The sequence below is a fragment of the Drosophila gunungcola genome, unplaced genomic scaffold (assembly GCF_025200985.1).
Source record: "Drosophila gunungcola strain Sukarami unplaced genomic scaffold, Dgunungcola_SK_2 000001F, whole genome shotgun sequence".
NCBI lineage: Eukaryota > Metazoa > Arthropoda > Insecta > Diptera > Drosophilidae > Drosophila > Drosophila gunungcola.
Window position 1 is genome coordinate 3,601,576 of NW_026453197.1, and position 27,725 is coordinate 3,629,300.

The 27,725-nt window shown below is 38.3% G+C and overlaps 4 protein-coding genes across 8 annotated transcripts in view; all 4 read left to right on the forward strand.

Annotated features, from left to right (window-relative positions):
- Positions 1-6,064: 6,064 nt before the first annotated feature.
- LOC128261826 (lipase 3) lies at positions 6,065-9,137 on the forward strand. Of its 2 annotated transcripts, none has more exons than XM_052995716.1 (4): positions 6,065-6,667; positions 7,316-7,493; positions 7,552-7,907; positions 8,435-9,137. In XM_052995716.1, the coding sequence occupies exons 1-4, from the start codon at positions 6,455-6,457 to the stop codon at positions 8,984-8,986; spliced, it is 1,299 nt and encodes a 432-aa protein (XP_052851676.1). In that variant the 5' UTR covers positions 6,065-6,454; the 3' UTR covers positions 8,987-9,137. The 2 variants fall into 2 exon arrangements, with proteins under 2 accessions (XP_052851676.1, XP_052851675.1); XM_052995715.1 differs by having other exon boundaries at positions 6,067-6,667; positions 7,552-7,913.
- Positions 9,138-9,374: 237 nt separating this feature from the next.
- LOC128261827 (lipase 3) lies at positions 9,375-11,452 on the forward strand. Its single transcript, XM_052995717.1, has 4 exons — positions 9,375-9,591; positions 10,015-10,192; positions 10,250-10,611; positions 10,678-11,452. The coding sequence occupies exons 1-4, from the start codon at positions 9,454-9,456 to the stop codon at positions 11,239-11,241; spliced, it is 1,242 nt and encodes a 413-aa protein (XP_052851677.1). The 5' UTR covers positions 9,375-9,453; the 3' UTR covers positions 11,242-11,452.
- Positions 11,453-11,894: 442 nt separating this feature from the next.
- On the forward strand, positions 11,895-15,046 carry LOC128261439 (lipase 3). Of its 2 annotated transcripts, none has more exons than XM_052995138.1 (3): positions 11,895-12,699; positions 12,780-13,322; positions 13,726-14,830. In XM_052995138.1, exons 1-3 carry the CDS (start codon positions 12,571-12,573, stop codon positions 14,272-14,274), a joined length of 1,221 nt encoding a protein of 406 aa, XP_052851098.1. In that variant the 5' UTR covers positions 11,895-12,570; the 3' UTR covers positions 14,275-14,830. The 2 variants fall into 2 exon arrangements, with proteins under 2 accessions (XP_052851098.1, XP_052851099.1); XM_052995139.1 differs by having other exon boundaries at positions 12,570-12,699; positions 12,757-13,322; positions 13,726-15,046.
- Positions 15,047-24,405: 9,359 nt separating this feature from the next.
- LOC128261212 (E3 ubiquitin-protein ligase TRIM9) overlaps positions 24,406-27,725 on the forward strand; it is an 83,891-nt gene continuing 80,571 nt past the window's right edge. For 2 of the 3 annotated variants that reach the window (XM_052994783.1, XM_052994784.1), the window contains exon 1: positions 24,407-26,090. In XM_052994783.1, the coding sequence (XP_052850743.1) occupies positions 25,182-26,090 (909 nt within the window). In that variant the 5' untranslated portion in view covers positions 24,407-25,181. Of the gene's footprint in view, positions 26,095-27,725 lie in introns of all 3 variants that reach the window. The other variant, XM_052994786.1, reaches the window with a different exon arrangement.

Here is a 27,725-nt window from a genome sequence, read left to right on the forward strand (position 1 = left end):
CAATTACACATTATAAAAATCATAGTTTAATGATTATTAATTGATTTCGATTATTTAAGTGCTCAAAATATATATTTTTTTTGGGATCAAAACGAGTTTCACTTAATAAACAATAATTAAAACAATCAAGAAAAACCCATTAAGTATAAATTGTTAGAAAATGAAACGAAGATAACTCTCTGGAAAGTAAACAATAGTTCTACAAAACTTTGAACTATTCAATTAAAGTTTTATTTTTAGTATAATCTTAAATATCAAGGATTAATTTAGTTCAAAGTAAAATCACTTGAAAGTTAAGGAGCTTGTTAATCGTTTTTAAAAATAATATAAATAATTTTGTTGTTATGTTTTAGCTAAAAAAATTTTGCGACTCTTTTACGCCTAAGAGCCTAACATTTAGAAAATGATTTGGTAACACAGAACTCATGAATTGCTATACTTGAAAAAAAAACAACTGAAAACACACAACTAAAAAACATTTAAAAACATGAGTAGTAGTACCCAAATACAAATATACCCCAACCCGATTTTCCATTTAATGCCCAATTAACGCATTTTCCACTTGGGATTCACCGAAGCGAGAGATTTGTATACCTTTACCGGCAAAAGGCAGAAACACAAAACGCAAAAGGGAGTCGTGAACGTGCCGCAAAGCAGAAAGGCCACAAAACCGTAGTCCCCGTAAGTCGCAGATCCCGGGATCCCGAGCTCTCCAGTGGGTGTGGGTGCTTCACTTCCACCTCTCATTCTCCACCGCAAATGGGAATGCGCGGCATTTGTCGCTTGGCTGCAATTGCAGGCGGATGAGGAAGGGGTATTGGGTTCCAGAGAACAGAAAACAGAAAACAGAAAACAGGAGCTGCACTTCATTAAAAAAGGAAGCCGAGGCAGAGGCAACTTGGTCGTTAGGAAACTCCCGACTTACAATTACAAACACAAGCACAAGCACAGTCGCAGTCGCAAGGACGAGCGCACAGGCTGCTTCAAAATGAGTGATGTAATGTGCCTAACAAGGATCTGCTCCCCCTCCCCCTCCAGAGGCACTTGCTCATTGTTGCTTGTTGACATAACGAATGCCTTAACATTTTTCGAGTTGCCTTTACCTCAGCCTCGCCTCCCGACAATACGCCCCCTTTTTGCGAGTGTGTGTTTGTGGGTGTGAGGGTGCACTTCCGCTCCACTTACACATAACTCGCCTCTGCCGACGTCTCTGCCAGCATCGGTCCTGAAGATGGGACATTTTCCAGATAACAATATAACAATTTAAACAATATGCTATTACAGTGTCTACGATAAATTTTGGAACGTTAAAATTGCGGTGGCTATCATAGCCCAGTACTGGATCATCCGAAATCGTAAAGTCTAAATTATATCCTTATATAATCGATTGTCCCAGGTAACGTTTTGGATGGTTTTTTTTTTAAACTGGATTTAGATCGATTTAAAATAAATAGTTAAATAAAGCTCTAAAATAAATATATTAATTCAGTTTCAAAAATCACACATATTTTGTCAGGTATTTTTTAAGCCAATTGCATTTAGAAAATTCTATGGAATTAGTAAATATCTTTGCACTAACCATATATATGTATATTCCATCTCTAGATGAGCGGCTGACGTTGGCGGTTTGTCGAGTTAATGACTTTGGCAGCCCGGAGAGCAGCAGTGGCAGTGGAAGACGAGCCAAGGGCTGATGGCTGATGTTTGAGCCTGTCAACGGCTCTGAGGCGTGCAAAAATCATTTTTCTCGCACATTTTTATAAATCACCCTGCGCCCTTTCCGCCGATCTCCTCGTGGCTGCCAAACAATCAACAACATTTATTTATATTTTTTATTTTTCACATTTCCCGAAAAGCCAGCAGGATTGCCTATAATTTCAAGTGTAGGGATGCTGATCCCTTAAGGTGTCGCTTAGCAGGAAGGGCAGGAAAAGCGGAAAATTCCGACGATTCGCTGCCTGCAGTTGACAGTTAATTATTTGTATAAATCGCTGCAGATGTTGCGGGCATTGAAGGGTTAAATTCAGGCGCAGATTAAATGAATTTGAATAACACATGTGGAAGTGTGCGGGATAAGTTAATACTATGTTTGGGGACATACTTTGAACCAAATATTTATTTTTAAAATTATTTAGGAAGCACAAAAAGTTGGATTCTGTACTTCATTTATATCTAACCCACTCAGACAACTTTGGGGCAATATTTATTTTTATAAAAATAAAAATATAGAAAATCACATTTATGAGCTTGTATATTTATTATATAGATGTAGAACATTTTTCTAATGCAAAACATTTTGGACCATGGCTAAGCCACTTTGTATATTCTAAAAGCAACTTCATATTTTTCATGACGATTGCAAGACTCTCTTATAATTAAAACTGATTTCTAAGCCCTCATCTATTGCCCATTCTCATTTAAATTTCGAACTTGACAAGAAAATAAATTTCTATTTAAAGGTAATATATCAATCCCTTAACCCCCCACTCACCCAACTGGTATCGCATTACAGGATAAGGATAAGAATTGTTCCTCTTGCTCTTTGTTCTGTTATCCTTGAGCCAACCCCCTCTTATCCTGGGGCGACTGCTACTTTTCCAGCCGCTTATCAGGGCCATGCAACTTGAAAACAATAAATATTTTATGGCCCCTTTTTGGCGAGCGCATAAATCTTGTTCTGGAAATTGATCCGAGCAACGAGCAACGAGCCGAGTACGTGTTCAGAGGGTTAGCAGTGAGGTGCAGATACGAAAAGATACAGTGATGCGAGCTACAGATACATTTGCCACATTGACACACTGAGCACTTACGGGCTCAGTCCCGCACCCGAGAATTTGCGAAATTTGTGTTATGGCGAGGGAATTTCCCATCCCCCAGGAGGGGTCCCAAAACGCCCGCATCTTATGAGATTTGCACATTGATTTCACCCCCTTTTCTGCCGGAGAGTCGTTAGTAGGTCGCAGATTCAATGCTTCAACGGATTTCATGTGTGTTTTCAAGTGCTAGATTTTCTGGTATTTTTGTGGGCCTTTTAAAGTTAAAGTGCTTAACGTTAAGCGAAGGGAACTGAACTTGTTGCTACGAACAAAGTAAAATTCCTTTTATATGTACAAAGAAACAAGTCGGTTAAAAATGTATCTATCATAAATTTGACTAAAAATTTATTAAACAAGAAAAAAACAAATTAGTATAAAGAAAAATGTAACAATCAATAAAACTCTTACGTATTTGATTAAATGTTTTTTTTTTAATTGCAAAAATTTCAATATCTTGTGTTATATGCTTATATGTTTAAAATGTCGGAAATGTATCTTTCAGTTCAAACTGATTGTAGATTCACTTCCGAAATATTTAAAAACAAATCCGTCTTCTTATCTCATCTAGGTTTGCCATTCAATATTTCTTGGATTGACATTAAAAATTATCTTCAATTACTAAGGCTTGTATTTTTTCAGCCTTGTCATTTTCGCATCTTCAGTCGTTTGCAAGCAAATACTTGTCATTGGATTTAAATCGAATGGCTTGGTATTCTCTCCTTTCCTCTCACTAACTCTCCGCCTCACTCTTTGTAAACTATTAAAAGTTTGAATATAACTTTTTAAGCCAATCGGCCGCACTTTGTGTCAGACAAAATCGTTTGCGGCTTGTGGTGGCTATGCTAAATGCCCGAGAGGGAAATTAAAAAGTCCGAAAATGTCATGAGTTAGAATGATCGGCTTGGGAATTTCAATATTTGCGTTTAGAAAAATCTAGCCACACAGTAAATAATATGGAAATCCATTTCAAATGTCATTGAATTGACCAATATGTCGATTAGCCAGGGCAGCATGTTGCTGGCCACAAAGTGTTGCTGAAACAAAACGAGTTTTGAGTCGGAAAGCTTTTCATATGATAATGCAGTTTGATGCTGACATTGCAAATGCTGATGGGGCGGTCCAAAGGGCGGGAAGGGGCGATAACAACATGCATAAATTTATATATTTATGCTCAACAGCTCATTTAATGAACTGCGCATTGTTCGTGCTGATTTGCATAGCAAGTATCTGCGTAGCCATCGCCGCAAATTGTAGCTGTAGCTGCGAATGTACACTGGGAAAAACAAATTAACTTGTCGCTTTCAAAACGAAGAGCTTTGATTTTTTTGCAGAGCTTGATAACCTTTGTTTTAGGAAGTATTTATTTTAAATAGCCTCTTTTGGTTATAATTTTTAGACTAAATTCTAACTATTATTCTATTGTTAAATTATTCCTTGCATTTAATTATTATTTAACAGATTATTTTTTATATAGTTTTTAAAGTAAATTAAAAAAAATTTAAAACACAATTTTTGTAAACAAAATAGGAGGAATGCGATTGAATCCGAACCTTAATAATACCCCCAACATTGATTTAACAGATTAGTATTTTAGAAAATATTTTATAAATATTGTTATATTATTTTTATTTATGTTTAATTCATCTTTTATTCATTGATTAAAAGTAATTTCTTTTATGTTGATAGAGGCAATTAAATTCAAATGTTTTTCAAAATTATTATTATTATTCTGAGTGTCCCTGTGTGCGAGTGCGTGTTTGTTTGCTCGTTAAATGCAGAATAAGCTACACTTAACAATTGAATAACACTCAGCTCTACTTAGCTCAACTCCCACAACTGGTCGGTGAGATAAGCACCACCCCCCCCCGTTCCCTCTATCTGCATTAGCATTTGTGTTTACCTCTTGCAAATACGAAATTTCTAAAATTAATTTCAATTCGTGTGTCGGACTGAGATTCGGTTATCATGCCCTTTGCGATTGCCTCCATCAAAGTGCGATAAATTTAATAAATGTTTATTAATACCGAAAATAGCACTCGTCTCGCACTCTGACTTTGTTGATTGCACTTTGATCGGGAAATAATTAATAAGTAATCACTTATTTTGTTGCTGCCAGTCTATGAGTAACTTGCTGACCATAACCGATAGGGTCGGAATCGTGAGAGCGGTTACGTTTCATTGGATTTAAGACGAGAATGAGAAACGGTAAGCACTGCTGATGGAGGTTAAGTTTAATCCGTTTCGGAATTGAAATACCCAAAATACTGGTTTTAAAAATTAATTAAATTTTTGGGGGTGTTACAAAGCCATTGGCTTATTAAATATGTTAAGCATATTATTTTCAAAATCACCTTTTCGTCATATCACATAAAAATCCATATTTTTGGCACCGTCATTTTTTTTTTTATATTTAAAAAGTTCAGATTTAGTTGAATAATCGATTTTCCAAGAACTGCAAAGGTAAATAAAACATATGTTTAGTAGTCATATTAAAGCAAAAAGTTAACATATTATATTGAAAAATATGATAACTTGTGTATTTGAAAGGCACACGGGCAAAGATGTTTTAGTGTTAATTACAACTGTCACTTTTTGAATAAATTTCCATACATAAAACTCTGTAAAGTGTTTAAGACCATTAAACTTTGAATTATTGCTAATCAAATCCAACAGCTCGTAAAAAATGTAATTTTTTTAAATATTGCGTAAATAACATGATAACTAAATTGACGTTTAATTGACAATTCAAGTGCATAAAAAACTAGTGTAATGACTGACTTAGCTTAATATTTCTTCTAATCCAATTGAGACAAATAATATATTGTGTTGATAATAAATTGTTGCTTCGTGGTTTAGTCTCAAAAGTGGACTTTGTCTTCTTAGAACACTATTCAAAAATCACTATAACCTTTTATAGTGTTTTAATCAGCTTTCAGATCTTAAAATTCCCTGAATCCGATTACTAGGTCACAGGGGTTTCATTCTCTAAAACATATAAGGCACTATTGTTTGCATGCAACTGAAAACTAAGCCAGCAATGATTCACAAAGCGTGTCAGTAATTAATAAAATGTATTATTTTTCTCTTTCCGGCTGAGCAGAACAGCAACCAGTTGTTATTCGCGGTGGGTTGAAGTTGAGTTGGGGCGAATCCCCTTCAATTGGCCTGGCAACATGTTGAATTGTTTGTTTACTGGCCGAGCGAATGTTGCTAAGGTGGATCCCCTTGGCGTAACATTTTTGAATAACGACAAAACATCTTCAGTTGCCGCTGGGGGCCGGCGCCTTTGACATCTCGTGCGTAAGTGGATCCAAAGTCAAGACCATTCCGAGCCGGACTTTTCGCTTATCAGTTATCGGCCAGTGACGACAAGCAGGCAGGTTATCGGCGGACCCAGCTAACACTGTGCCCCAGTGATTCAATTCAATCGAAAGTATTATACGTGGACGGACGGACCAGTGCTGATTATTCGAATAGTGTCGAATATCCCGCGCTCACAGAAGGTTTCTTTGTTGCCGCCAATCGGGACTGTCATCAGTCAACAATTGTGCCTCGCACCGATCGCATCCACAGTGCTAGACCCTGAATTTATTATACAATAATATATACTTATCCAGCTAGGCAGTAAAATTGGTGAAATGACCGCAAAAATACTAGTAACGGCCCTAACTCTGTGCCTACTGCAGTCGGGAATCGTTGAGGGTCTATCTTTGTCATTTGGTAATGTAACCCTCTTCAACGTTATGTTCAAATCGCCCAGTTTTCTGGGTCGCTCAGTGGCGGTGGACAGCAATTTGCGGATCGAAAACGACGTGGATCCCAATATACAGGAGGATTCGCATTTGAATACCGTAAGTTAAAAGCTAGCTATGCGGATTTGATAGCTAAGTCAATACCAATTTCAACTTAAGTGCCAAGTAAGCTAGTAATTAAAGTACAAATTCCGTGAGAAAATATTTCAAAAGATAGAACTTACCTCTAAAGCATTTGTAAAATTTGCTCATTGTAAAAACTTTGTTCATTTGTACAGTTGAAGAAATAAAACTTGTATTTCATTTTCCTAACTAATTAATATATTTACATACTGCATACTGCGATTTTTCAACTGATTGATAGTTGTTATTGTAATTACTAATTATTGTTTTTTTGGGTTATTGCGTTGAAATTTTTTCTAAGAAAAGAGAAGGCATTTAAAAGTTTCTTGGTGACTAATAAAATCCAAGCTTTTAACAAGATTGCCTTTTCATTTTCATTGTAGTTCATATAATTAGGTCAAATTGACCGATCAAGATCAATTTACTCGAGCGTAACAAGATCTAAGATTATAGGGCTCAGTGTGTTAGACGTTATTGCTAGCAACAATTTAAATTTATAATCTGAATATAAAGGGGGATTATAAACAGCTGTCTAGTTACACAATATTCTTGCCTCCTAATAATATTATTAGAGTTTTATATAAAATTCATTGACCTCAATCCCTGATATCATCACTTTTACAGTTCAGTCTTATTCAAAAATATGGCTACCCGGCGGAGAATCATACCGTGGAGACGGACGATGGATATATACTCACCCTGCACAGGATAGCTCGTCCCGGAGCAACTCCAGTGCTGTTGGTTCATGGTTTGCTGGACAGCTCAGCCACTTGGGTGATGATGGGACCCAACAAGGGACTTGGTAAGATCAGAGGCTATCTCGCAAAGCTCCATACTGATTGCGCTGTTCTGTTCCAAAGGTTACCTGCTCTACGATCAGGGCTACGACGTCTGGATGGCCAATGTCCGGGGCAACACGTACTCGAGGAGGCACGTGAAGTACAGCACCCACCACGCCAAGTTCTGGGACTTCACCTTCCACGAGATGGGCAAGCACGATATCCCCAGCACGATCGACTATATACTAAACGCCACGGGGGTCAGCCAGCTGCACTATATCGGTCACTCCCAGGGAACCGTGGTCTTCTGGATCATGGCCAGTGAGCGGCCCGAGTACATGGACAAGATCGTCCTGATGCAGGCCTTGGCCCCAGTGGCCTTCCTCAAGCACTGCCGGAGCCCAGTGGTCAACTTTCTGGCCGAGTTTCATCTATCGGTGAGCGTAAGTTACCCCATCCTTAATATCCCATCCTCTTAAAGAAGGTTTTGGCATTGGTATATGTGTGTGCATAGACATGGAAATGGGTGGCACTCCAATTAAAAATCATTTTTGTTGTTTAATAATCATTTGTTTACCAATAACTTAATGGTGTGACTAACTGTTTCAATACAACTCTACTACTACTCTACTAATAAATATTAAAGTTAGGTAAAAAAAGTATTACAGTTGAACAACTAGTCAATAATGTCAACACAAAAAGGTTCTTTTAAAGTAATACTACACTATTTAATTTTTCTTTAAGTATTTTTTCTTAAAATTAGTACAAATATTTTGAATCTGTACTTCATTTCTGAACATCAAAATTTTCTCTGTGCAACCTATCAAAGATAAAAGATGACTCTCCAATGTCGAAATGTAATTATTTTGCAAGCGGACCTAGACCATATCCAATCCGAAATCTCTTTTCCACTACCCACTTCTTGAAACTTATATTTTACTTACGTCATTCCTCCCTATTTTAGTTGGTTCTCAAGATGATTGGCGTGCACGAGTTTTTGCCCAAGAATGAGTTCATCAGCATGTTCAATCGGATCATTTGCGACGAGACAACCATTACGAAGGAGATATGCTCGAACGTCATCTTCCTGACCACCGGATTCGACAGGCTGCAGCTGAACGAGACGATGCTTCCGGTGATCGTGGGTCACTCTCCGGCCGGAGCCTCCACCAAGCAGATGCAGCACTTTGGGCAGCTCAAGAGGTCGGGTGCCTTCCGGCAGTACGACTACGGATGGCTGAGGAACCACTGGCGCTACGGCACCATCGAGCCGCCATCCTACCATCTGGAGAATGTGCGGGCCAAGGTGGCCCTGTATTACGGCCAAAACGACTGGCTGGCTCCGCCGGAGGATGTGGAAATGCTGCACCGGGAACTGCCCAATGTGGTGGAAAAATATCTGGTGGAAGACAAGGAGTTCAACCACTTGGATTTCATCTGGGGCATCGATGCCAGGGAATTGCTGTGGGATCGAATGCTGGAAAACATGAGAAATCATGAGAATTCTGTTATTTAAAGGGGTATATAATATAGGTTAATGGTTATAATTTAATTATTTACAGTATGTTATGCGTTAGTGAGGTTTATTTTTAGGTATTTATTATTTTGTAGAAGTAAAAGCAAAGATAAAATGAGGAAACACAATAAAAACACAAGTTATTACTTAATGTCTTTGAATTTATTACGTTATTACTGTTCTACTTCTAAGTTATGATTAAGATGAACAAGATCTATAATTTTGAGCCATTAGCCACTACTGCGATCGTCTAAACATTTCCAATATATACGTCAAGGCTGTTTTATCTCTATAAAAGCATTTACTAATTAACTCGCTTCAGATGTAAATTACATTCATAGGTATTGGAATGGACTTTGTACCGCTTAAAAAATGATTTTGCGCTTTTTGAGCTTCATTCACTTTAGTTATCACTGGGATCTCAAACAGATCGGACCAAAAAAGCTATTCTCTAAAAAAAACTAGAGATGTTGTTACTGTCGACTGAAAATATTTTCATTATGGTCTTTTTCCTGGGCCTTTGTCAGCAGGAAACTAACGCAATTAATAACCCTTTTCGACTTGATATACCACCAGACGTTCTTGAAGATGCACAATTAGATACGGTAAGCAAAACGAATCATTTGGAAACAAATAAAATGAGAACAGAGCAATTAAGCTATTAAATTAAATATCATTGCTTCAGGAGTAACCCGCTTCAAAAAATTAACTGCAGAAATATTGATCTGGGTACTTTCTTAATATTGAATTTATCAATTTGCTAGTTTGGTACTGGTGCATAGAAGCGTTATGTATATACTACTATTTTATTTTTTGCAAAAACTTAGCAGCTCAATGTAGTCACAAAGTGACTCATTTTATTGTTACCTTTTTATAGGGTTCAAACTACACGGAAATTAGCTACGGTTTTAGCGACTCGTGCGTTCTTAATAATAGGTGTTCCGAACATCACGTATATGAATTTTAAGAGCTTATCTGAATATAAATAGTTATTTAAAGCATTATTCAACATTTGTTTCTTTCCCCAGCTCCAACTGATTACTAAATATGGATATCCGGCTGAGAATTACACAGTGCAGACCGAAGACGGATACATATTGGGAGTGTTTAGGATCGCCCGCCCTGGAGCCATTCCCGTACTGATGGTGCACGGACTGCTGGATAGCTCGGCCACTTGGGTGATGATGGGACCAACAAAATCACTGGGTACAGTCAGTACTTACCTTCTGTTTTAACATCACTGAGATTAAATCTCTTCCGAAGGGTACTTACTCTATGAACAGGGCTACGATGTCTGGATGGCCAATGTGCGGGGCAATACCTATTCGAAACGCCATGTCAGGTACTCCACTGATGATTCTCAGTTTTGGGACTTTTCGTTCCACGAGATGGGCATTCATGATCTGCCCAGCACAATTGACTTTGTGCTGATGCAAACGGGATTCAGCCAGCTGCACTATGTGGGTCACTCCCAGGGAACGGTCTCATTTTGGATCCTGGCCAGTGAGCGACCAGAGTACATGGAGAAGATCCTTATGATGCAGGCCTTGGCTCCGGTGGCCTTCTTGACTCATTGTCGCAGTCCCGTTGTGAACTTCTTGTCCGCTCGGGATGCAGCGGTTGCCGTAAGTGAAAATGTATGTGCTTTTTCAATAGAACTAAAAGTATAATAAAATCCCTCTCGTTCACAGTTCTTCCTTAGATCAATGGGATATAATGAATTCCTGCCCAATAACAATGTGATTAACACTTTTAAGCGATTAGCCTGCCACGATACGACCATTTCCAACCAGGTTTGTGAGAATTTGCTCTTCCTCATTTTTGGATTCGACCGGATGCAGTTAAATGAGACAATGCTGCCAGTTCTGGTGGGTCACACTCCGGCTGGAGCATCCACCAAGCAGATGCATCACTACGGACAGCTGAGGAACTCGCGCAAGTTCCAGCTGTTTGACTACGGAATGTGGAACCTCATGCATTACGGAAGCCTCTGGCCACCATCCTACAAACTGGAGAATGTCCGGACCAAGGTGGCTTTGTATTACGGCAACAACGACTGGTTGGCACCGCCGGAGGATGTGGAACTACTTTACCAGAGACTGCCCAATGTGGTGGACAAATATTTGGTGCCTAATGAAAACTTCAACCATTTGGACCTGATCTGGGGCATCGATGCGAAGGAGCTTGTCTGGGACCGAATGCTTCAAGTAATGAAAAGTCAGGAACCGAATATTGCTGCTTATAGTTTTAAATAATTATCATAAAACAAAAACTATACAAAATAATAATAATTTAATACCTGGTTAAAATTTGCAAGACAATACAACCCAAATACAAATTAAAAGATTTAATTCTCTCTGTATGAAAAAAGGCAGATGTTAATATATTCCAATATAAATGTTAAATCCCCCAACATTTCTTGTCTTTCATATTCTTATTTAATTACAAATAAATAGTTTCAGTTTAGTGACTTTCCTTGAACTCAATTTAATTACCTTTTGTTTATTTATTTAGCGTGTTTGCTAAATAAATGCACTTGGCTTGAAAACAGGTTTCGCTTAAACACTATTAAATTCAAATTCTGTGACTGATTAACAATTATGGGTGATTTATCAGCTTATCAAAGCGCTTTTCAGCTTTCTCATCAGTTTTAAACGACCTTTTTCACCTGTCACCTTGTTGCTATTTCCACTTCCATTTCCACTTGCCGTGCTATGAAAACTCGTTTAATATGTTGTAAGCGATGAGGGATTGCAATTTTATGCATATTGATTGCCCTGATTCACGTGAGATGCAATCGGGTCAAGGAGGGGAGCGGCCTAACTAGCTTCGCCAACTAAAATAAGCTGCTCGGATCAAAAAAGGCACACGACTTAATTCAATTGCTCAGTGGCAAATGATCGCGCAACGGGAGTAGTTCTAATTCTAATAAACTTTACGACGCTAAGCTAATTTTAAAAGGTTCTGCTATAGGACAGGACTTCGGGACATAAAATTATATTTGTGATAAAAATACCAAAATAATTTTTTGGCTAAGTGTCAATCGGGATCATAATTGAATTATTTAAAAATATTTTTAGAAATAAATAAAACAGCAGAAAACCATTGCAAAAACATAAAAACTAAATAATTTAAATAAAGCTTATCAAAAAAGCAAAGCCTAAAATGGATAAAAAAGACTGTGTGATATATTGAAGAAATTCAATCCAAAGGACATAAGTTTGCTTGTAGTATTATGTAGTAAAATCAAACTCATTAACTAAAATAGGGAGTTCTTATAATGCCCTTATGACCGAAGTTTTAATTGTTGGTGTATTTATTGGTGAAAACTTCGGGCAACAGTGACTAATGAAATTAAAAAGATCAAAACAAGGAAATACTATTATTAGGCTAAAATTAGTGCTGAAACCTTTTCCGCATCGATTATCTGCAACTTAAAACAATTTTCTACATGCACTAATAACAGAAACAGATCTCGCCTAAAGCACTTGATTGGCCAATTTCGCTTGCTTAAATTAATTCTGTCAATTTCATACTGCTTGTTGCCAATTGCTGTGATCGAAGCAAAGTTATAGGAGGGCAACATGCTTAGAAGCTATAATGTGAAGTACTTGTGTGGCACTTTGATCAGTCTATATTTTTATTGTGATATTGCTTCATGCGACTTGATTAAGGTGGACAAAAACATTTTGGAGGATGCCAATCTAATCACGGTAAGAATTTTATTAAATCGAAAAAAAAACCAACGAAAATATAACATATATCATTAGGTAATATTTTTATTTCGCAACAGCCGGATCTAATCAAGAAGTATGGCTATCCGGCGGAAACCCACAAGATTCAAGCCAAGGATGGCTTTGTCCTTACGGCTCATCGTATTCCAAGGCCCGGTGGTCAGCCAGTGTTGATGGTGCACGGTCTGCTGGACAGTTCCGTGACATATGTGATCTTGGGACCGGAAAAGTCCCTGGGCTACTTGCTCAGCGATCTGGGATACGATGTTTGGCTGCTGAATACCCGAGGTAATCGGTATTCGCGCAAGCATAAGCGCTTCCACCGATACCAACCGCAGTTCTGGGACTTCTCCTTCCACGAACTGGGGATGTACGATCTCCCGGCTGCTATTGATTATGTCCTGGCGAGGAGCAAGGGCTTCGAACAGGTCCACTACGTCGGCCATTCGCAGGGCACCACCTCCTTTTTTGTGATGGGCAGTGAGCGACCCGCTTACATGAAGAAAATAAAGTTGATGCAGGCCCTCGCTCCGGTGGCCTATTGGGACTATATCGATTCACCTATTCTCCTGACTTTCGTGAAGTACATGCGACCCTTAACTGTAAGCTTGAAGATTTAAAAAAAAAATATTTAATATTTTACCAAGCCACCAAATCTCGTTAATTAATTTAGTACGCCTTTCCCAATTTTGCTATGATTTTGTAATTTCTTTATTCTTTTATGCTTAAGTTAAGAAGGTAAATCAAAGTCGACTATATACCTAAATGTGACGTTTTATTTGCAAAAAGGCATAACTCTTAAATATTTAAAATACTGATCTGTTAAAGTTAAAAAAAAAAGAAAAACAGTAATATGGTTTGTGCATTAGCTGTTAAAAAATGTGTATATATCTTTATCAAATGCGGTTAGTCCTGCTAAAAATATCTGTTGGCTTAAGTTATAACTCTGTTTTGTGATTTGCATTACAATTAAAATCTTAATCGATTCATTTTGTTTCTTTTCAGTTTCTTGCCAGATCATTGGGGCTTTACGAATTTCCGGCGGAGAACGAAGTGTGGCGGCGACTCATCCACCAAATCTGCAGCTTCGCTTTCCAGAACACCTGCACCTATTTCGTCCAGGAACTAATGGGTGTGGATAACCAACAGTTTAATAGAAGCCTTGTGCCGCTTATCTCGGGACACGCATCCTCGGGTTCGTCACTCAAGTCGGTGGAGCACTATGGCCAACAGATCCACAGCGGGGGATTCTTCAAGTACGATTACTACAACGCCTGGGAGAATCGAAGAAGATACGGTGCCGACACTCCTCCACAGTACAAAGTGGCCAACGTTGACTGCAAAGTGGCACTGTACTACAGTAAAAACGATCGCCTAACCTCCGACAAAGATGTAGAACGTTTAAGGGACAATCTGCCAAATGTGGTGCACGATTATCTGATTCCAAATCCCAGGTTTAATCACATCGACTTTATATGGGGAAACGATGTGAAAACCATGCTCTACGGTCGAATGGTGGAAATCATGCGGCAAGTGGATAGTGGCGAATTGTAGGTTAACTACCAAAAAACATTATAGTGTGCCAAAAAGGAAACCAAATTATTTTTTAAAATGCATGAAACAGACACTTTTGTTTGTGAGGAATATATACTTATAATTTTAATTAAATTTACACAAAGGATGCTTATTCAATGTTCAGTTAAAGTTATCCTATCAGTGTATTTTATACTCACCTTCTCAGTTAACTTCTGAATGTGAATGTACTTTATTAAAATCTTGTAAAAAATCTAAACTAAATTAAGGATTAGGTTTATTGAAAATTTTCTTTTTCGTAGATTTACAAAAAAAACAATGTTGGCTAACTCAATTTAATGTAGCTAAACAAAAATCGAAATGTAGGCAATTATTATAAACACAACATACCAAATGCAATGTAAATAATGTTTAATATACCTATGCATACAGGTTAAATTACTATTAATGTATTTCTATTTTTAGTATAGAAAAAAATTTAATTTTAATTGCTTACATGGTTGTCTGTTAAACTTCTATTCCACAATGTAAATTAATTTTAATAACATCTCACCAAAGATATACCCTTTTCATGATTGTGCTTACTCATTAGTTCATAAAAATATCAAACTATCTGTGAAGCTTAAATATAACTGGTGTTCTGTTTTCACAATTTAAAACAATTTAATTTAAGTGACTTAATATTCTTTTTATATAAAAAGCTATAAAGTACTTTTCATTGATTAAATTCTCAAAGATGTGATTTTAACTATTTAAATGGTAGTTAATTTACCTGTATGTGTCATTACGGGACTCCTTAAGTTGCAATTATGAAACATACGTGGCCAAAATACTTTATTTAATTGGTGTTTACTTTACCATAATGTCTTGGGCATAGATAAGCTGATGGTTTAAATGATAATGTTGTGTCCAATTAAAATGCAGAGCTTAACTGCAGTAAAGTTGTTTAAAAGATGAAAAGGTTTTGTCAATACACTTGAAAGTTCTTTGCTTACTGTCTCACTCAACAGCAGACTAACTGTAAATTACCAGAAAACGCATTGAAACATGAAATCAGATTAAATATTTAAATCGGACACTAGGCTTGTGGCTTGCCAAAAAACAGGAGGAGCTGCCAGCATATGCTGATAATATATTTCCATAGAGCTGGCGGAAATTTATTGCGAGTACATTTTATTTAAAACTCCATTGCATCTGACACTTCGAAGTGGGGGAAGTCCCCTCCAGAGCTCTGGGCAGTTGCCAAAAAACTGAAATTGCCACTGACACTGGCGCGTACATATGTTTGCATATTGTGTGTGAGTCCTCTTTTTCGGGTGTGCCTGAAAACCACAAGAAAATAAAAGTGTCACTCAATAGATGCAAACTTAATTGTTTGCAGTCTGAGTCCGAAACCAGTAGAACAAACAAAAGCATTTGATATTGTGCCACAGAGGACGTGGCTGCCACAAGTTTCAATTTCTAAAATAAAGGCCGAACAAACGGCTTGCAAATATATAGAATACGGGTTGATTGGACAAAAGAGAGGTTTATTTTGAAAATCATTTTAAAGTGAAAATCACACTGGCTAACTTTGAGTTGGTTGCGTGAGCGATAGACTATTACCCTGGGTTAACTACTTGCAAGGTTTCGAGATTGCTATGTCAATATATATATATATAAACCCTCAAAAACACTCTTAATTTAAAAAACTTATAAAAATTACCATTTGAAGCTATGCAAATTTATTTCTTGGAACCAAATATTAAAAAATGTATGGCTTTTAATAAACTAATATTATGATGATGATTGTGATTTAGTTCCGTGAGTATATTATGAAACCTTTAAAGGAAAGTAGTGAGCAAACGTCAACAGTCAAACATTTTGAAGCATGGTATTTAAAGTACTTTAAATTTAAACGGTTTTTAATTCATCTTTCGAACTTGGCTTCTAAAAAACTTATTTAATGCCCCATATCATGTTTTATGTCCCACCATTTTTTATTAACCCAAAAATGCAACTTATAATCCAGGAATTTCCCTATCAACCAAACCATTCGCCAGCTTACGAGCAAGTTGTCATTACTGGAAACAAAAATCATTTTACACAACTTTGTAAGCTGCAACGTGTCGGCTACTTGATGTCCTGCGACGCCCTGCACCCCATCAGTGCATTGTTATCCGTACGGAGCCGTCGCCTCAGTGTCCGTGTGTCCTTTTGTCCGTTTGTCCGTCTGTGGACTCCGCCCGTGTGACGCCACCGCCTGCTGGACATGTCCGGACATGTCAAAGCCCGGGGTGTTGTTTTTACGCCCGCAGGCAACAGGCGAGGCAAGGACAATCCCCAGGAATCATTCAGACGCCCAGATCCCGACTCCTGGCGCCCCGGTGTATCAATCATGTCACTTGACCGAGCGGAAATCGAGTTCTCACAGAAATGCAAATGGGACTTGGCCTCATAAAGTTTCGAAAACAGAGCAAGGGAACGGGAACGGGTACGGGAACGGGACACTGAGAACAACGCTCAGCAGAAAATTAAATTGTCAATTTGGTTTGGGAAATTCGTTAAAATTCTGTGGCCACCATTGTTTAATGCATTTACATGTTAGTGTGGAGCCAGCACTCCGATTAGAAGTGCCCAAAGACAGTAGGTCCTTTGTCCAGGACAGATCGCCACCAGAAACAAAGGCCGAGGCCAGAAAACCAATCGAAGTCATTTGAAGATTTGCGCACCGAATTTGCATTTGAATGGGTGAATGGGTAAAGTTTGAGTGTTTGTTTGGATTTCTTTTCTCTTTCTCTTTTCCCAGGCTTAGGTCAAGGACCAGCTGCTGTGGTTTTGAAGGGGGCGTGGTCCCGCCCACAGCATTGTTTAGCGATTGTTTGGGGAAACTATCAACAACTGGAACTACAGCAGAAAGTGCCTCAAACTCTTTGGCTTGTCAGCTGCAACACTGGGAAGTGCCCAGAGTGTTGTCTACTTTCGGGGGTCCGACTTTTGAAATTAAAGATAAATTGTTGTGCTCAGTAAAAGTAAACAACTATTAAACTTGGATTTTGATATAAGGTGTAGGTAGGTGTGTTTTTGAAAACGAGTTAGGTTTGCACTAAATATACACACACGTGAAAAGTGTCTGTTTGCCTTAAAATTTTAATACAAAAATGAATTCACATTTACTTTGTAATTATTTATTTATTATTTTGCCTAACCAATAAATCGATTCAGACTTTGAAATTATTAGCTGTCACAAAAAACAAATATTTAATTAGCTTTGATTACATATGCACGTGCAAGCAATGAGATAAAATAAAATTTAGAGTGTTTTTCTGGCAGGTTAGTTGGGCTAAAACTAAATTAACCAAATGTATCTAATACAAAGTATATAATGTATACTAAACTGAATAAAGATAGGTATGAATTAATACTCCGAAACAATCTTTTCTCTGCTGACGCAAGCTGTCATATTCTTTAATTCAATTAGAGATGATTGTACCATAACACCGCCCATCTGCTCTTGATATCCTTGCATTTTTAAGGCAATATGGAAAGTGGAAATAGCAGAACAGAGTTCGAGAATCGAAATAACGAAATAACGAAACCGAAAGCAGTGGCCCATCCATTTGCCTGTTCAACAGTTGTGTAGTTAGCTAATTGAAAATAATTTTTACTAACGATACCCGGGGAAAAAAGAACCAAACAAGTTAGTGACTTACAGGGGAGCTGTTCCCCTGAAAACTTAATGAAAAATCAAACCAGAACGTGTGTGGGGGGAGGTATTGGGATTTGTCAGAAGCCAAGAGGTGCAAGTGCGGGTCGAAGCCACAGAGGTTTTCCTCGGGAATCCTGCTGCCAGTCCTTGGCAAACGCATGTCAGGTGAGCAGTCAAGCAGCCAACCGGAAGTGCTTAACACCAACACCAACACACCAAAACCAGCACGTGCACAAAATGTGGCCATTTTAAACTAAGACACACACACACATACTCACTCTCCAACTGGAAAACAACATGAAAAACAGAGCTCATGAAGAAAGGAGAAGATGAAAATTCTTCGGTTTAGTTTTTCTTGGCAAACTAGCTGCAACTTTAGTTTGAAGAAAAATAATTTTTGTAAATACACATCTAGCCATGAAAGGTACTTATGTGTATAAATTTTCTTCCACCTGTGCTGCAGCTGTTGAAGTGCCTGAAAGCCAAGTTAATACTTGGAAATAATTTATCGAGTGCATTTATAATTGATGTTATGTGGTTCTTTCCAGGACCATCAGAGCTCATCCATTGTTTGCCTGTTCCATTGGTTGCTCAGTTCAGACAGACGGTGGGTAAATGCACTTTCAATTAATACCGGAAATAAAAGTGAATTTACAACCATTCAATTGAGTTTTATGGCTTATTGGAACTTTCAGTTAAGCTCGGAAGAATGAGTATTAATGTCTGAGAAATTACCTGATTTTTAGATTCTCTGGGGAAGGAGATCTCTTGAACAGACTGAATTACTGAAAACCATCCAACCCAGCCCGAAGCCATTAACGACTTTTAATTAAGGTTTTGCCAGTAAAAACTACATACGAGCAGCCCCAAAATGTATCCGATTTCATAATCAAATGCGCAATTTGATTTCCACCCAATTCATTCTAGGACAAAAACCTCCCCTCACGAGGAACATTTAAATTGTGATCACTGTGCTTTCAGTATTCCCATATCGTAGACACTCGTCTCATGTTTTCCAAGGCAAACAACTTTTGTGGCCAACGTTTTTCGGACAACAAAGGATAGAACGTAAGGGGAGCTTTACATGCTGCAGTACATCAAAATGTCTAAAATTTCATAATTGCAATGAAGTTTCCACCATGGGCTTGCTTGGGTTTCCCCCGATTCGACTCCCCCGCAATTGAATACTCAGAACGTATTTAATTATATGTGCTCTGATTTTGTTTATTTTGAGGTTTGGGGAAAACTTTGAGCATCTGTTTTCGTTTTTAGCATGCGGTTGAGTTTTTTTTTTTAAATTCAGATACAAAGGATAAGCTAATTTATTGCTGAATGAAATGGCATTTTAATTAATTTAATTGCATAAGCTGAAATACAGATAGAAAATAAAAGCGAGGAATGTTTAATTTGGAAAAAATGTTATTAAACAACAAAATTCTTAAGTTATATCTTGCCTGTAAAAAAACTTCATGTTCTGTTTTAAAATTTGTACTTCCGACTACGAAACCACAGAAAGTAATTAAAATTCCACTTGTAGTAATTTAGAAAACGAACATCGAACGATTTGTCATGGCTCATAACTTCCGCTTTATCTTCGCTCTAACTCGTTAACAAATGTGTCCAAGTTCTCTACCCCTCGCAAAACCTTGGAAACCCAATTTAAGGCTGGTGTCTGTTGGTAAAACACTGAAAACAGAACCTCAGGCGGTTAAAACAGAAAAATCGCCCTGAAAATGGTTGGAAAAAAAATCAAAAAATCTAATTAAAAATTTGCTGCAATTCGAGATAGTCCCGGGCCCACCCAAAAAGCGCCCTTGCCTCGCAGGGACAAACAAAAAAGCAATTACAATGCCCCAAACTGTTGCAACTTCCTGCAATGACAACAGAGGCGCTAAGCATTGTACACAATATTAGCAGTCAGACCCCCTCGATTCCCCTGTTGAACGTTTTCCCAAAATACAAAAAAAAAAAAAAAAAAAAAAAAACAGCCGCATGGAATGGACCGTCCTGCCAGTAAGACTGTGGACTGTAGTCTGTAGTCCGACTAACAGGCAGCCAGGATATCCTACTGGTTACCAGTTGCCCTCCCACTCCCTCGTTACCGATGCTCCGCCTTTGGTAGCAGTTTCAGCGTCCGTCTGTGTTAAATACGCGAATGTCCTTCCTAATCTCATTTGGCGATGTTATCCTGAACGAGTGAGCGGAGCAAGGACTCCACGGAGCAACAACTGTACGCCCTGCATCGCCTCCTCTCCTCTTCTCCTCTGGCCGCTGGCAACTCCATTCTGTGTTTTTTGGTTAAACTTTTTACATATTGTTCGCCAAAGTTGAATAAAAGAATCCTGTTGTGATACACTGCCAATATTTGCATAGCTGTCACTAAGACTTTTTAAGCTATGTCCCTATGTAATTAAATTAAATTATAAAAGTTGAAATTTGTACAAATTGTAAAAGGTCACACAGAATAGTACAAGAGAAATAAATAAGAATAAAGAATATTTTTATTTGTAATTAATTTGGTTTACCAGATTACAAAAATAAACAATCGCATGAAATTATAAATTAACTAACAAACAGTTAGTTTTATCAAGGTGAAGGTGAAATATCAGTTAAGCATTCATTCATAACATACATATTTTTTACGAGAATTTGCAGATCTTATTTGTTAGTCCTTGTTTTTTACTGAAATGTGTAGATCAATGGAAAACCACCTTCATGTCAACGACCAATTTGGCATACCTATTTCTATCTAAATATTATAACACAGTTTTTTTTATAAACATAAACTTATTTGCATTCGTTTTAAGACAGAGTATTCAGAAAGTCAATGGCGGTTTCCATTTGGTTATGGTTATTATAGCCAAAGTATTTTTTGCTGTTTGCGTTCTCATCCGCGCACGTGTGTGTGGGTGAGTTGGTGTTTGTTAACCCGACAATGACGACGGATAGCGAATCCTGCCCGCTCCTGTAACCGCTGCAACCGCTGTCTCCGTTTGGAGCACGACAAAACGCATGAAAGAGTCGAAAAGGGAGTCGATGGGATAGGGATATGGATAGGGTTTGGATTTGGGTATGGCACTGGGCTTATAAAAGAAGCAAGGGATCAGCGGTGCAGCTGGAGTGGGCGAGCAGACACACGTACACAGTCGCAGAGAAAAAGCCAGGCTAAAACGCCGCCAGTCAAAAAATTTGCTTCTTCTCTTATTTCGCTCTTTTTTAACTCCCTGGCCAGCTTTCCCCGAAAAAGCAGGGAAAAGTGCAAAAAATGCTTCGCACCCGCGGTGGCCAAAGTATTCCTGCTATTCGGCTTGGCGCCCGAGCATGGACAGGGTGTTGTGGTAAGAGGGCACTGTTATTATTGCGTTTTTATGCATGCTCGCATATGGCGAATGTCCTTGGCCATGGTTACACCACATGATATACGGCATTAAAGTGGACCAAAAAGGCGCAAGGATGAGGCAGGGATTTGGGGTGCGAAAGTGGTTTTCACTGCGATGGTGGGTTCGGGCAGTCTTAGTGGCGAGCCAGCGTGCTAAAAGTTTTTAAATATTTTAAGCTGCAGTGAATTATTGCCCTTGTTGCTATGCTATAGCCGATCCTTTAAAATCTCTCGCGGCGGCACTAGAAATATCTGTGAGGTCAATTTCAAGGAATTTTTTATATGCTATGGTTTGCCAGAAATAGTAGTAAAGTATTTTAAACAAAAGTATTTAATGAGGGATTTGTGTAACGGTTTTCAAAATTCTAGTTAGTTTTATTACTTTTTGATTATTGCAATTTTTGATATATTTTGCTTATGGTTAAGCTATACACAAAGTTGAAAGATCCCTTTTTATATATTTATATGAATATGAGCAGTCACCAAACCGAAGCCCTTAATTTATACATGTATTAATTCTTATAATCATGCAATAATTGAGCATGCCATCGATTCCTGTTAAGGTTACCGTTTCCTACCGCGACAACTATTATACAAATACTTTTCCTTGGCGCCATCCCCTTCCAAAGTTCACACTTTGGTCAAGAAATACAAAAATCAATACTTCAGCAATTAGGCGCCCAGCTCTGCCCCTCTCTTCGTCACTTGCTGTCCGATTTTGTGATTTATTAGTAAGCTGGAAAAAGAATACCAGATGGAGAGCTAAGGACTTGCGTGGAAAAAGAAAAATAAATAACAATAAATTGAGGCAAATTAAGCATACGAATGCGTTGTCTGTCAATATTTGCATAGGCAAGTGAGACATTCGTTCGGTGGGTGGGTGCGGGGCTCAGGGGGGAGCTACTTAACACCTCCCGATTCCAAATCCAGATCAAATACTCCAACAGGAACGTGGCTTATTAAGTCGGACGGATTACGCACTTCTCTGGGATGGGGCATGGAAAAGGGAACTTTCCACAGTGCACGATTTTGTTGTTTGGTATCCCACCCTTTCCCTTACGCAAAATACACTTTAATAGTTTATCACAAAACTGTCGTTGTAATTTTATAAAAATCGTATGCACAAATTAAAGTGAAGAATCTCAGTGGTAAATTAAATGATTTTTTTAGGCTTCGAAAAATATAACAATAACCTGATCAATGTTTTTTTATATGTTGTTGTAGTGATCATTTCGTGGCCCTTACATGTTGAATAAAATTTCCCTAACAATATTTAAACGTTAAAAATTTATATGGAAGAATTCATAGCTTAATTCGAAGTTCAAAATTTCACTAAAAGTTTCCACTCCCATTATGTTTAAAAAATTAATTTCTCAAAAAGTTCATGCTTTTTTCTTTGTGTAGATAAACATCTAGAGCAGGTCACCTATTTGTATTTGGCTTTCAGATATCGAATGCCAGTTACCGTGGGGCATTCTTCACCATCCTCAATCGCCGGCTCTCGATTTCCCGCTCGATTGGCCGCTTCGGTGTCAAAACAAACTCGAAAACAGTCTGAGGCAGAGTCCGATTCAGAGTCAGTCAAACAAACAGCGTGGTCTAATAATATTTGTAGATCGTAGAATCGTGGACGCTGACACCTCCGTTGAGGTATGAGGGATATATACATAGGTATGTACTTATACAAAAAGGAATGTCGCCATGTGCGCGAGTTGGGTCGGTGGCCGGGCTTATCAGTGGTGGTACCGACATTACCTGTTCATTTCCCTTTACTTCTCACAGTGGTACGCAAAATAATATAGTTTAAGGCCAAATCAAGAAGGAGAACCAAATCACAAATATTGATTTCTTAAAAGAACTTGTTTAATTTTTTAATTGTTAAGTAATTTCAATAAAAAATTGTAACACTTTTATAAACTATTGAAATACAGCTGCCTATTAACTATTGCAGTGGCTATTTACACTGCCTACCAGTTATTTTTTGCTTAAAGATTAAATTATATATTTTTAAAAATTAAGAAACCGAGTTTTTAATTACTATGTTTCCAAGCGTTTCTGAACAGGTGTATAAGTCAAATCTCTGGATCCTTATCAGTTTGTAATGTTCTATGGCAATAGTTTAGTTTGCCGATAAGGTCGATAAAGTGCAGTTTGTGCAAAGGCTTTTTTGCTTAATAAATATTGTGATGCGAGGAAGTAAATATTTTTTGTTTTGGCTCAAGTGTTTGAGTTATACATTACAATGACATAATATATATTTAAAATATCAAATTAATTGTATATTTTTAAATCAAGTGCTTGAATTCCCAATTATTATTGTGGCAATGACTCTCAAACTGTACCCGAACTGTTGAGTTAGAAGCTGCGGTTCGATGCGACAGTTGGATTGTTATTACACCGCAGAAAAAAGTGGCTGTTCATATATAATATAATTATTCTTTTCAGAAATCAAGACAAATTTGTTAATTAAGTTAAGATTGCCATATTGCTATAGCCAATAAAATAAAATACCCCCTACACAGAGAAAATAATCAAGTATATTTCATTAAATCTGAGACTTTTAGTACTCAAACAAAAATTTACTATAGTAGAGGTGGCTTCCAGGTCCGTACATCTCAAAGGATTTTTAATACATATTTTTTCCATTATGAGAACATTTTTGTTATAATAAAACATTAGGTGCACATATCCTAAATTTCAGTATTTTTTTCTTAAAGTGATTACAAATATCAAATTAAGTACACCCTAAATTTGAGAATTATAAATCTCAATTTCTGAACGTCGGGATATTCTCTGTATACCTATGCCCTATTGCAAACAAAGTTTGGTTTTCTAAAAGACTTAATTTAAAACCACCTAATGTGATAAGATTCTTGAAAATGATCTAAACCGAAAATATTTAGTTAGATATGGTCAATGCATTAGTAAAAGAACGTCATGTTTTGAAAATGTCTTTTTTTCTCAGTGCAGACTGGAAGCAACATGTTCGAAGCGCCCATACGGTGGTTGCAACAGAGTTGTGTACCGAAGCACGTTCGTTTGCTGAACCGAAGGCAAGTAAAACCTCGGCAGAGGAAACTCGACAGAAGCGAGTTTTTCAACAGTCAAAAAACATTTTCATTCAAATCGGTCGTGTTGCGGATGGTTAAAAATTTAAATCGTCGCGTTTAAACGTAAAGTTGTAAGAAACCGGAACTTCTTTTAGAAACACATGGGATCAAATTGTGTTTTCAAAGAATACGAACTTTCAGTGAAAATTTAAAGCAGATTTAAAATTATAAAACTGGTTAAAAAAGGAAAAATACCGAATATTACAAAACTCTTATCTTCAAAAAAAAGTGAAAAACAATTAGGCTTACAAAAACCCTTTCAAAAGTTAAATATACTAAGATTCAAAACACAGCTAACATATTGGCTTAAAGTGAAGTTAAAAAGTAAAAAACAATAAGGCTATAAAAACCCTTACAAGAGTAAAATATACTACGATTTAAACACAGCCTAGTTATTGGCTTAAGGTGAATTTAAAAAAAAAGAAATACAACATAAAGTGTGAAACAACAAGGCTTACAAAATCCCTTTAAAAAGTGAAATATACTAAGATCTGTAACTCAGCTTACATTACATATTGGCATAACTGAAGTTGAAAAAGACAATACAATTAAAAGAATCGTTTTGTAAAAGTGGAAGAACTCAAAATTCAAACAGCTAAGTGAAAAGTGACAAGTTCAGGGATTATTGAAGCCATGTTGTCCCACAGTGTGCAACCAAATTAGAGCCAGGATATAACCGATTCAAACAGGACATCCGAACACCAAATCTCAATTCAAATCGCATTAGCTTTGCGGACCTAAATCACCAAAAATGGAGGACGAACTGCGCTGTCCCACGTGCAAGCAGCTGTACGCCAATCCGGTGCTGCTGCCCTGTTTCCACGCCCTCTGTTTGGGCTGTGCCCTGGACATCCAGACGCCGTACAGCCCGGGATCTGGTCTGCCGGTCACAGTGAATGGATCGGAACGGCCAGCCTCCACGGCGGGTCACAATGGGGGCATGCACGGAAACGGTGGCGGCGGCTCCGAGGGAAGAGGAGCCACTGCCTCCGGGGGCAGTGCCGGTGGTCCCGGCACCCGACACAGCTCCCACAGCTCCGCCGCCAGCACGGCCAGCTCGAACACCGGCAGCGAGAGCGTCACCTCCGACCAGGACCAGTCGGACAAGGTGAGCATCTTCAGCGAGGCGGACTCGGGCGTCGTCTGCTGCTCGAACACATCTCGCCCGGTGTCGTACGCCGGCACTGGACTGCTCCCTGGAGTGGGCAATGTGGTGGCTCCGCCGGGAGCGGCATACTGCCTCACCTGTCCGCTCTGCCGCAAGCTCGTCTTCTTCGACGATGGGGGCGTGCGCAATCTGCCCACCTACCGCGCCATGGAGGCCATCGTGGACCGCTTCTGCGCCCGCGAGGCGCTCCGCTGCCAGATGTGCGAGACGGACCCCAAGGTGGCGTCCCTAATCTGCGAGCAGTGCGAGATCCGCTACTGCGACGCCTGCCGCGAGCTGTGCCACCCCGCCCGCGGTCCGCTGGCCAAGCACACGCTGGTCAAGCCCCGCGGCGCCGCCCAGCAGCGCGAGTCCGTCTGCGGGGAGCACGAGGAGACCCTCTCGCAGTACTGCCTCAGCTGCAAGGCCCCCGCCTGCGGACTCTGCATCGGCGAGCAGCGCCACCAGGCCCACGACGTCCAGTCCATCAACGTCACCTGCAAGGCCCAAAAGGTGAGTCCCAGATTTGCTAGTGTGGTGCAGTCTAAATTATTTCAGAAGTTTCTATGGTATAGGCACATTAATGAAGCTAATTTTATTTATAAGCTCTAAATTTTGATTAAAGTTGGTCATAAAAAGAAATAAAAGCCTTAATGTTTAATGTATGTATCTTGCTTTCAATAATAACACAAATTAATAAAGCAATCAAATAATAGTTGATACAACATTTTAATTTAAGTTGTAAAACAAATCAATGCTCCAAAAGTATATCTATTACATTATCGATAAGCGATAAGCTTTTTAAACAAAATATTTTTAAAACAATTATTGACTTTTTAAGTCTTTATCAATACGATTGGAGATGAACTATCAACAAAGCAAGTACTTATTTAAATCTAGTAAGCCGAAAGAAAAATCAATTTAAAATAAAATTATTTATAAAGGTTTTTTGCAATGTCATCTTTCGAAATTTAACAAGATTGTTGTAACACAATTTTTTTGAGTAAATGTCAAGTGACAAGCTTCTTTTTTATTTAAATCAAGAAGTTAACTACTCGGAAGACAAGTTCTGAAAGTTTACGAAAAAACTAAAGGCACAAACCAAAAGACTACGCTCGAAAGGACGATATATACGGCATTAAAACAAACTAATTAAGGGCGAAAGAAGGACCTCAGAAAATAAATATGTATTACTTGCGAAGGCACCGCATATCCTGACCACATCCTGACTCGCTTCCTCCTTTCTCCTTGTTTATATTTCGTGCTCTCCTTTTGCCGTTCGTCTGCCTTTTTTGAGGGAAATTTATGGCTTGTCTGCTGGCCCCGAACATTTCTCATGCAACATTGTTATGGGAGCAAGGATTTGGGGATATTAGAATAGAGGAAATAGGTGTTTCTTGACGAAGTTTTGAGATCTGGTATGGAAAATGATAAATAAAGATAATAATAGTATATAATTTAATATTAGTAGAATATATTGCATAGAGTAACTCACATTTCACAAATGATTCGTCAAGGGTAGACTTCAGTAGACTCTCCTCTTTTTTAAGGCATTCAAATTATTCGATTTAATTTCCCTAAACTCACTTTTGTCAGCTTTTTGTTTTGACGGGGACTTTGGCACGCTAATTCAGCGATAAGTTCTCTGTCTAGGGAAGGATTTTCTTTTCCTATCTTTGGAATTTCATTTGCAGAATTTCACCTGCCGCAGTTGAATTCATGAATTCCCCGTCTGTCGTCGAATCACTGACAATTGTCAACGGCAACAATTTTAATATGGCAAATGTTTCAAGTGCCTGCACATCCTGTCATCCAAGGACAACAAACCGACAGGACGAGCTGCGGCAGGGACAGCTCGAAGTGCGAAAAGTGACAAATTGCAGCGGCTGCCAAAACAAAGGACGACGACGAAGAAAGGAATCAACTGTCGAGTCAGGTCAAGAAGGATATTGCCCGAAAGGAAATGAGGCAAACGGAATAGAAAGTATTTTTGCCTTACAGAAAATAATGCGCAAAAATATTTCACAGTTGCTTGGCTGGTATGGAAAAAGACCTTTTAAAGTATGTTAACCAATATATATTATACATACAACAAACAGGATTATTGTGTTCCAGTTTGAAACTAACTTCAAAAGCCTTTAATATTGT

Coding starts and splice junctions, on each gene's coding strand:
- LOC128261826 (XM_052995715.1), top strand. CDS start 6,455: ATGACCGCAAAAATACTAGTAACGGCCCTAACTCTGTGCCTACTGCAG. Junction 7,494..7,551: donor GGGACCCAACAAGGGACTTG/GTAAGATCAGAG, acceptor TCTGTTCCAAAG/GTTACCTGCTCTACGATCAG. Junction 7,914..8,434: donor AGTTTCATCTATCGGTGAGC/GTAAGTTACCCC, acceptor TCCCTATTTTAG/TTGGTTCTCAAGATGATTGG.
- LOC128261827 (XM_052995717.1), top strand. CDS start 9,454: ATGTTGTTACTGTCGACTGAAAATATTTTCATTATGGTCTTTTTCCTG. Junction 9,592..10,014: donor AAGATGCACAATTAGATACG/GTAAGCAAAACG, acceptor TTCTTTCCCCAG/CTCCAACTGATTACTAAATA. Junction 10,193..10,249: donor GGGACCAACAAAATCACTGG/GTACAGTCAGTA, acceptor TCTCTTCCGAAG/GGTACTTACTCTATGAACAG.
- LOC128261439 (XM_052995138.1), top strand. CDS start 12,571: ATGCTTAGAAGCTATAATGTGAAGTACTTGTGTGGCACTTTGATCAGT. Junction 12,700..12,779: donor AGGATGCCAATCTAATCACG/GTAAGAATTTTA, acceptor ATTTCGCAACAG/CCGGATCTAATCAAGAAGTA. Junction 13,323..13,725: donor AGTACATGCGACCCTTAACT/GTAAGCTTGAAG, acceptor GTTTCTTTTCAG/TTTCTTGCCAGATCATTGGG.